Source organism: Octodon degus, unplaced genomic scaffold (assembly GCF_000260255.1).
Source record: "Octodon degus isolate 3935 unplaced genomic scaffold, OctDeg1.0 scaffold00021, whole genome shotgun sequence".
Lineage (NCBI taxonomy): Eukaryota > Metazoa > Chordata > Mammalia > Rodentia > Octodontidae > Octodon > Octodon degus.
Window position 1 is genome coordinate 20,174,452 of NW_004524597.1, and position 9,978 is coordinate 20,184,429.

Genomic DNA, 9,978 nt, shown 5'->3' on the forward strand with positions numbered 1-9,978 from the left:
AATGCATACACACAGGTGTTTATTTGAAAGTTAAATAAGGTAATCATTCTCTTTCTGCTTGTGTTTTTAGATGTTCGATGTAACTGAAGGGGCTCTCGGAACTGTGAGTCCCACGCACAACTTTGAGCCCCCTCATTATGATGGCATAGAAGCACTAACTATCCAAGGGGACAGCCTGTTCAGTGGGTCCAGAGATAATGGAATCAAGAAATGGGACATAGCTCAAAAAGACCTTCTTCAGGTAATGCAGAATCTTTTGTAGAATATAGGCACTTCAGAACCACTCAGTCTTTTCTGTCAGAACTTGAAGAGCTTCTATGTAGATTTTCATTGTTTAAGGATAATATTAATTAGGACTTTCTCTGAAAGAATGATTTATCAATACTCGACTTATTAATTTCAAGAAAGAAAGCATTCAACACTAAACACCAGCTCAATAGGAGAAGAACGGATACTGGTGAAAGTTGAAATATCTGCACTTGTCCCATAAATGAATTTTTTACTTAAAATCAGCCTTGGAGGAGAGCAGTTGCAGTTTTACATTTTGTTTTTCTTTTATTTACCCATGTTCCAAAGACTATTAGGTTTAGCTGATGTCAAGAGTAATACAAAGGATTCCTCATCTGTAGGAGCATTTTTATGTAGTCTAGGAGTGGCAGTGCATTTCCTACTGAATGACAGTTGGGTTGAATGTTGCATCAATAAATGTAAATACTGATGTTTTTCACTAACTCTCTAGGAAAACAATGAGTTAACAGATAAAATTATTCACCGTTTCAAGCTTTTCCTTGCACATTATTATACTCATGCAGACACGCGTGTTTACGCTGAGTTGCTACCACTTTCCTACTTGTAATCAGCAGATGAAAATGAACAAGTAGAATAAATAGTAGAAAAGCCTTAGCAACAGTTGCATATAGTGTAAAGCTTTTCTTTTACAGATACACATTCATGATTGTAACGATATCTTATACATATAAATATAGTCAGACATCTAATCATATGATCTTGTAAGTAGTGCTTGTTTATAATTAAATACATAGATTATATCTGATATTTTGCAAAGACAACACAAAACCTTTAGGCATTTATATTTTTCTGGCAAAATGTTTAACCTGACGATTTTATGTGGCAATCCTCCTAGTCTACATATGCATTGTAGCTTTCAGATTTATTTTATCAAATATGTTCCTAAGAAAGGTGAACTATTTATGGCCCCTGAGTAGGATATGATATTTGAAAAATCTTGGATACTTTGTAAATTTTTTCAGTTCTAAAGATTTATAAGTTTTGTAGGCTGTTAATGTGGATAGCAATGATGGAAACTAATGAGGCTAACTGGGAGCAAATTATAGTTTTGCTTCTCAAAATCACTGATTTATTATATGGAACATGAACTTGTATAATTTGTATGCATCCAGATGTTGTGTTTTATCAGTGAAAATGTAACTGACTTTGGTATGAAAATGTCTGGTTTAAAAGTTCCCATGGAGAGATGATATTTCTTAGTCTTTTGTCTTTTTCCCCAGCAAGTTCCAAATGCACATAAGGACTGGGTCTGTGCCCTGGGAATGGTGCCAGGCCACCCAGTGCTGCTCAGTGGCTGCAGAGGGGGCCTTCTGAAACTCTGGAACATGGATACGTGTGTGCCCGTTGGAGAGATGAAGGGTCACGACAGTCCCATCAATGCTGTGTGTGTTAATTCCACCCACATTTTTACTGCAGCTGAGTAAGTTTCTCTCATGTGATGTTGCTCTATTACCTGTATTCAGAGTTAGTAATTATTATCAGTGGTAAATATTGAGAAACCCGCATATGAGAGACAGTGCTCCGCCCCAACTCCCCTTGATGGTTTTAACATCTAAAAAAAATCCGTAGATGACTAATTGCTAAAGATTTTTGTTTTCAGAAAGACAACACATTTGCCATTCTTCCTATTTCTAACAAAATTCTTAAAAATATCTCTGTGCCTCTTCCTTCTTTTACAGGATACGTGCATAACATCTGCTTCCTCCTCCTCTTGGGTGGCTGGGCTGGTCGATTCATTCATTCGTTAGTTCATAGTGAATCACTCAGGCTGGACACTGCTCCAGACTCTTGGGAGTAGAGTAGGAAAAGAGAATGGGTCTGTCAGAAGGACTGATGCAGCCATTCCACGTGTAGGCATCTAGGCTAGGGACGTAGAAACGCACACTCAGCAGTGTCGCCATGGTGAGAAAAGATGGCCCCATGTGTGACTTTCTTCTCACCTGCGCCCTGCCACTTTCATCGCTAAGTATTCCAGGGAAACCTTAGGGGAGTCTTACATGTATTTGTAATATGCTTGTGAACAACTGTACTCATGTGGTACTGCTGATTGAATTTATCATCTGTTTCGGCGTCTAGTCCTTTAATATATGTTTTGTTTTTATTTTTTTATTTTGGTACTGGGGATCCAAGGTTTTACTTTCTAGAGAAAATGTAGCCATTTATGTTTACTCAACTATAAAACACAAAATTATATTCCTCATATACAAAGCATCTCACATGTATATTTATTTATTTGTTTGTTCTTCTTTCTCCTTTTATCTCGAGGTACTAAGAATCAAACCCAGGGCCTCACATATTCTAGGCAAGTGCTCTACCACTAGGCTATATTGCCAGTTCTTTCTATTTGATCTATATTCTCCAATTGTTTATCTTTCTCACTGAAGGAAATTATTCCAGTGTTTCACGTATATTTTTGTTTGTAGGCATTTATTTTTGGTAAATATTTATTCATCTCTAGATAAATGTGTTTTTTACCTATATAAACCATACTATTTCAAATGGGAAGGGAAACCAGGGAGAGGTGAGGGGGGAAGGAAGGAAAAAAGAAGAAAGAAGGATAAAATGGAAACAAAGCCTTTGTTAACAGGGAGAGGGCAGGGCATTGAAGGGAGAGGAGGGGAATGGTTAACAAAAAGAATCAAGAAGGGCATTCATTGAAGGGAGAGGAGGGGAATGGTTAACAAAAAGAATCAGGATGCATCATGTACAGGTACACACTCATTATGATGACTGTGGTCATTATGTGTACCTAAAATATGCCAATAAACAATTAATTTTAAACAACAAATAAATAAAATGGGTAGTTTATCTATAAAATTCTACAGAAATCCTTCATTTTCTTTGGGCTATTCATGAAATTGGAAAAAGAAATATTTCTGTTAAGCTAGGAGAGACAGGGTAAGAAATATGATTACCTAATAATTGTTCCTGATATCCACATGCAGGGTGAATGGGAACGAATTGTCTTAGAAAAACTTTTATTTTCTTTTTCAGTTTGTATTTTTTTGTATTTGAATTTCTCATTGATAAATAGTAGTTGATACATTTATAGGGCATCAGGTTGTTAGAAATCCTTTTCATCTTTGACATTTGATGTCAAAAGGCATATTAGTCCGCATGTCCTGCTTTTTCTGTGGGCTTATTTGCTAATTTTACCTAAAATAGTTCTCCCTATCTATACTAGATTCACCAATTCCCTGGAAATCTGAGCCTGACCCCTCCCTTCCCAGGTGCCTCATGGTGACCTTATGCTGGGATACTGTGCCTGAGGACCCCAGGTCCAGTGTCCTAGAACTCTCTGTAAAATTAACAAGTGTACTTCCAGCTTAAGAGACAGGGATTGGGAGTTGCACTGTCTGTATTTGTATATCATTTCTGCCGCTGATTCTGTGATCTAGCCTACCATTTGCTCAATAGTAAACAGCACATTATAGTCCTAGCTGCTGAGGAGGCTCAGGCGGGATAATTGCTTGATCCTGGGAATTCCAGGCCAACCAGGGCAACAATATAGTGAGGAACTGTTTAAAAAAGAAAACAAGTGGTGGTGGGTGTGTCAGAGCCTACCTGTCTCCAAGAGGACTTAAAGGGAACTAAATGCATTAAAATTAATGGGACAGGCACATAGTAGCAAGGCCTGGAACAGAGTATGAGCCAGTATTACTGTCCTTATGATGGATACATGATTGCTATTCTTATGAGGCAGTGTATGTTTTTACTTACATTTATTAAAGACCAATTTTTAAAAAATGTATTTGGGATAGGGTCTATAGAGTCTCACTACATAGATCAGACTTGTAGTAATTCTCCTGTTTTTAGCCTCCCAAGCACTGGGATTACAGGCGTGTGCACCACGCCCAGTCTCAGTTGCAGTCTCAGTGCACCCTGAGGGTGGGGCCAGCATGGCACAATGGGAATCGAACCCTGGCTGCTGTGCTGTGCTGTGCCTGAGCAGGCGCTTTAGTTCTCTGAACTATCAGGCCGGCCCATTAAAAACCCATTTTTTAAAACATTTATACAGATTTAATGCAATTCAAATCAAGGTACCATTAGTATACCTCACTGATCTAGAGAAAACAGTCCTAAAATTCATCTGGAACCAGAAGAGACATAGCAAAGGCAATGCTGGCCAACAAAGGCAAGGCAGGAAGCATTACAATCCCTGACCTGAAATTATACTACAAAACTATTATGATAAAATCAGCATGATACTGGCAGAAAAACAGACTTTTGAAGATCAGTGGTACAGATTAGAAGATGAAGACACAACTAAAAACATACTCGGCCATCTTACCTTTGACAAAGAGGCCCAACATGTCCACTGAAAGAAAGAGCCTCTTTAATAAGTGTTATGGGTAAAACTGGCTTTCTACATGCTGGACACTAAAACTAGACCCATGACTATCACCATGCACTAAATTAATGTCGAAATGGATTAACGATCTAAGTATTAAAAAAGAAAAACTAAATTACTGGAAGAGAAAGTAGGTGGAAATCTGGAAGACATAGTTGTAGGCAGAGAGTGCATAAACAAAAACCAGACGGCATGGGAAGTACTTCAAAGAATCAACAACTGGGATCTCATCTTACTGAAAAAGTTTTTCTTTTTTTTTCTGAAAAAGTTTGACACATAAAAATAAATCGCCAACAGAGTGAAAAGAAAACCCACAAATTGGGGGAAAAAAAAATCTTACTTAGCTGTCCCTTAGACAAAGGACTTAAATGAAAACATATGAAGAATTAAACAGGCCCCCCCAAATTAAAAGCACCAATCTGAAAATGGGCATCTGACATGAATACACACTTCTTGGATGAAGAAATACAAATGGCAAATAAATATTTGAAAAGTGTTCCACATCATTTGTCATTTGAGAAATTCAAATTAAAACAAACCTGAGATTCCATCTCACTCCAGAAAGAATGACTATCATCAAAAATTAACCAATAACAAATGCTGACAGGACTGTGGGGAGAAAGTAACCCTTCTGCACACTGTTGGTAAAAGTGTGGCCTGGTGCAACCACTGTGGAAATCAGTGTGGAGATTCCTCAGAATCCTGGGATTAGAGGACCTATTTGACCCAGATATTACCCTGCTGAGTATTTTCCCAGAAGAAATGAAAACATCATACCACAATGATATATGTGCACCCATGTTTATAGCAACAGAATATGTAATAGAGAAATCTTAGGAACAACCCAAATGCTCATCACCTGAGGAACAGATAAGAAAGTCGTGGTATTTTTGTACAATGGAGTGCTTTTCAGCTGTAAGGAATGATAAACTCAAGGCTATTAGGTAAAATGGATGCAACTAGAGACCATACTGGTAAATGAAGTAAATCAGACCCACATGTGTGAACCTCAGCTCGTCTCCCTAGTGCAAGAAATTGAGAGGGCACATAAGATCCAAAAAGTTCAATAGTTATTGCAAAAGGGAAAGAAACTGCTCAAAAGGAAATAATAGCTGTGATAGGGGAGGAGAGAAAAGGAGAAATGAAAAGATGAATGCATATGTAAGATAGCTAAGATAATTGTACTACTGTTAGTAGTACAACTAGTATTAATTTCTATTCATTGAAAGGAATAGTGTTTATATGGTTTGGTCCATCTTGCACGCCTGTCTCTGGTCATCTGAGCAACTACTTTGAAGATGACAGTATGCAGTATAATAACCATTGCTAACTTCCTGTCATCCTGTTTTAAAATTCTGTATCATTTTTAGTTATTTTATTTCTCTTAAAAAATAATTCTAAAAGGTGTTTCTTTACTTTTCTGCCTCTGTTCATATGCTTGTTCTAATTTTGTTTTGTAGTGATCGAACTGTGAGGATTTGGAAGGCTCAGAACTTACAAGATGGTCAGGTCTCTGACGCAGGGGACCTTGGGGAAGATACTGCCAGTACTTAAACAGGAATGAAGAGAAACCGTAAACGAAATACTGTGATTAATATTCTGTATGTTCTTTGTGGAAAATGTTGTCCTGTATTTATTAGGCAAAAACTTATGAGTGGGATTAACTGGAAACTGTATCTCAATCCAGCTGCTAAAGATAAATTATGTTCTACTGAAACTCTGTATTATCCTGTGTGCTTAACTTTAATATCTGCCAATACATATCTATCCTATAATTGAAATATGGCTTGATTCACACTTTCACTGTGGCTGGATTTTTGTGCCTATCTATAAAAAAAAACACCCTCAAATTATTGTAATTATAACGTGTCTGCTTCTGTGACAGAAAATGCCTGGAGTATAACATGGCTCGCCGTGAACTCCTTTTGCACATCTAAGTGTATTGGAAATATTAGTCAAATTGTGGTCCTCTGTCAAGTATTCGTATCACTCTATAAGATGTTTCTAAATTTTAGCGCTCTTTTAATGTAATGGAAAATGAGAGTATTATTGGTTTCTCATAAACGACATTGACTGGAATCCACTAACAGAATGTTTAACAGTTTGTGTTAAAAATTGGCACTTAATCACATTGACCAAAGTTTGCAGTTATGCTACATTCTGTGCTCAGGACTAACATGCTACTGGGCTTTTGTTTTACTAGTGCTGTGCATACCTTCTGTGATGGCCAACATTTTTGATGTCCTAACAAAAAGATATCTTGATCTATTTTCCTATGGAGTTTCTATCACCACCTTTTAGTTTTTTTTTTTTTTTTTAATTTAATAGTTGTATTTCCTTTCCCTTTTGTCTAATTTTTTATATGCTGCTAAATATATTTTAAATACACTGTGTTTGCAAACTTTGGTAGCTACAACAAGAATTATCCTCTGTGGTGGGGAATGCTATATAAATAGATAGACTGTAAAGAGAGACTATCTTGCATTGTGCCTGTATGAATTTTTCAATGCTGTAGATTTGATTTTGCAAAAGGATGTATAATTTATCTGTCTGCTCAGAATATTAATTTGTAAATTCTGCAAGTTTAATTTTTATGTAGATAGTATAATATTGGAAAATATTGTCTTTTGTGATTTTTCCCTAAAAGTATTTGCTTATAAATCAAAGTGTAGCTTGTACTTAAATAAACATGTTGCTATGGATTGTTTGCGCTCTGTTGTTCCTTTCCTAGTGGTAAGAAAATGGCAGCTGTTGGTGAAACAGCTTGATTTGTAGTAAATAAGGAAAGATACCTTTTACTTAGCAGTTAGCTAGACATGAAATTCTTGAAAAGTTTAAACTGTACCCTTATTGTGATGATCCATGATAACTCTGTTTAAAGGAATTACACCAAATGATGTATTGGAAGGATTTGAATGTAAATGATAACACCAATACAAAAACTATCCTCCCCATAAATGGCAGGTGGTGACCTTGGTTGTCTGGAGAGGGTAGGGAAGGGAACTGGCAGGTGGCCTGGACGCTGGAGCTGAGCTGGGGCAGGGAGGGGGGGAGGGGCACTTCCGGGGTGCTAACAATATTCTTTTTTAAAAAAATATCTCGGGTCCTAAGTGTTACCTAAGTGTTTATATACACATGTTGGACTGAACATGTTTCTCTATTCTTTTCTAATAGGTATGTGCTATGTTTCACAGCAAACATTTTTTAAAAATTTAAGGAAGATTTTTTTTTTTTTTCCTACAAAGGCAAAACCCAGCTACTTTGGAATTTTGCCTCCCTTCCTAAAGGAATGGACTTGAGACCTGAGACAGAGTCAGGCTGTTCTGGATTTCAAGCTGCTCGGAACATACCTTTTGGCAGGACTATTCCTTAGTAATCCATTACTTTGACAGTTTATTTGGCAGATGTTAGTTGAGCACATTCAGGGCCAGGTCTTAGTGAAAAAACATTCAGGGGACACGCACAGGTTAATGGGAAAGAGGAAAAGTGCAGCACTTCCTGCACAGGGAGGGCGTGGCCTGAGCACCTTGCGCTTGCGCATTAGGTGCCTTCTGGAGGCGTGCAGCCAGAAGCTCAGAGGCGCCCTGTCTGCTTCCGCTTCCGGTACACATCATGGAGCCCAGGGCCTGCCTGAGCTTGGCAAGGCTGGCGGCTGTCAAGTGTGAATCTAATGTAACTCATGCAAAAAACCCATTAAATGGGTAATCCTCTGTAAGAATGTACATCTTAGAACATAAGAAGAACCCATAAGCAACCCATGTGGAAAGGCACATGCAAGTCTTTAAGACAGGTAAAACAGTAGTTCTAAAATTTAATTATTCTTCACTGTATATTAAATATATGCCTGGTCTGCTTAAGCACACATAAATAGCCTGCTTTTGGTGGGGGAGGGGTGCATATGTCTTTTCTTTCACATCCAAATCTTGCAATGGAATAATGACAGTTGTCCATATTAAATTAGCTGTGCCCCATATGACCATGTTTACTTATTAATTCACAGCCGATGTAGAGTGTGTCATAAAAACTCAAAAATCAACACGTGACAAATTGCCCCATGCTATTTATTTTCCCAAACATTCCTTATACCTTAGCTCAAAATCATTTCAAATTCTATTTTTAAACCTCAGAATAGGCTGTTCCTCTTTTGTTGGGGATTTGATTTGCCAGCTACTATGATACGCTGATCATTGGGGTTTTGTATTCATAAATTATGAATATAAAATGTGGAGATTACTATATCTGAGGATTCTGTCTTAGTATATGTGCTGCTGGAGCAAGCACTATGTAGGAGCATTTTGATAGAAAAATAAGAACGAACGCTCTTTCCCAGCTATAAGAGGCTCAGCCAGTCTTGTTTTCACAGCAGCAATTATTCCTTTTCTTTTTATCCTGATAATCATTAACAGCCAGAGAGAGAGAGAGAGAGAGTGTTAAAATGCTGTGGATGGTCACCAGCACTGATTTCAAGGATTTTTTGTGTATATAATGTATTCGGTGTAGGTGCAGGTTCTCACTACACAGCTGCAACTTGTAGTGATCCGCATGGTTTCAAGGACCACAGCGCTGGGATTAGAGGCATGCACCACCAAGCCAGAGCTCAGCACCCCTGATGGCAGGGCCAGCATGGTATGTGGTGCTGGGGATCAAACCCTGGTCCCTGTGCTTCCCTAAGCAGGTGCTTAGTCTGCCAAGCTATCTCGCCGTCCCTGATTTCAAGGATTTTTAATGGTGAAAAAAGTGGTGCATCTCCTAGGGTCGATGAGTGCAATACAGATTACTGGATGATTCTGCCAAACAAAAGTCGTGGCAGACATTCCATCAGAGGCGAGGTAATGACTCTAAACCCCATCTAGTATGCGTCTGTGTATGCTAGATGTAGAAAAAGCAAGCCTGTGTTTCTCAGACCTTATTTCACCACGCCCCACTCAGTGGGTATCAGCCTAGAACATTCGTGCGGGGCAGAGGGAGGCCGGGAGGCATCAGCACGCCTGCACGCAGCGGTCCGGGCATTGGTGACAGTCGCATTGACTGGCTGTTGGCAGTGGGTTTGAGAGACAGCCCATGTGGCACCCTCTGTGTGGGCGCCAGCTGGGATGTGGGTGTTGGAGCCATCGTCCCTTCTTCCGACTGCTGACAGTCCCTCGGCAATGAGTTCTAAGGGGACATCGCTCCAGGGGCTTCCCTCCTATAAGCTGTCCTTTCCATGGATCACATTTCTTTCTGCTTAACCCACCATAGTAGTTCCTGTCTGTACAACTGGATTTTAAGGTACACCATGTCTTTCTGTGCTTGATTGTGTTAGGATACTTCTTCCATTT

The 9,978-nt window shown here is 38.7% G+C and overlaps 1 protein-coding gene across 1 annotated transcript in view; it reads left to right on the plus strand.

Annotated features, from left to right (window-relative positions):
* The window catches only part of Kif21a (kinesin family member 21A), a 68,979-nt gene extending 61,636 nt beyond the window's left edge, over positions 1-7,343 (plus strand). The window contains exons 32-34 of the mRNA XM_023711424.1: positions 71-241; positions 1,530-1,729; positions 6,121-7,343. Coding sequence (XP_023567192.1) covers positions 71-241; positions 1,530-1,729; positions 6,121-6,214 — 465 coding nt within the window. The 3' untranslated portion in view covers positions 6,215-7,343. The remainder of the gene's footprint in view (positions 1-70; positions 242-1,529; positions 1,730-6,120) is intronic.
* Positions 7,344-9,978: the final 2,635 nt, after the last annotated feature.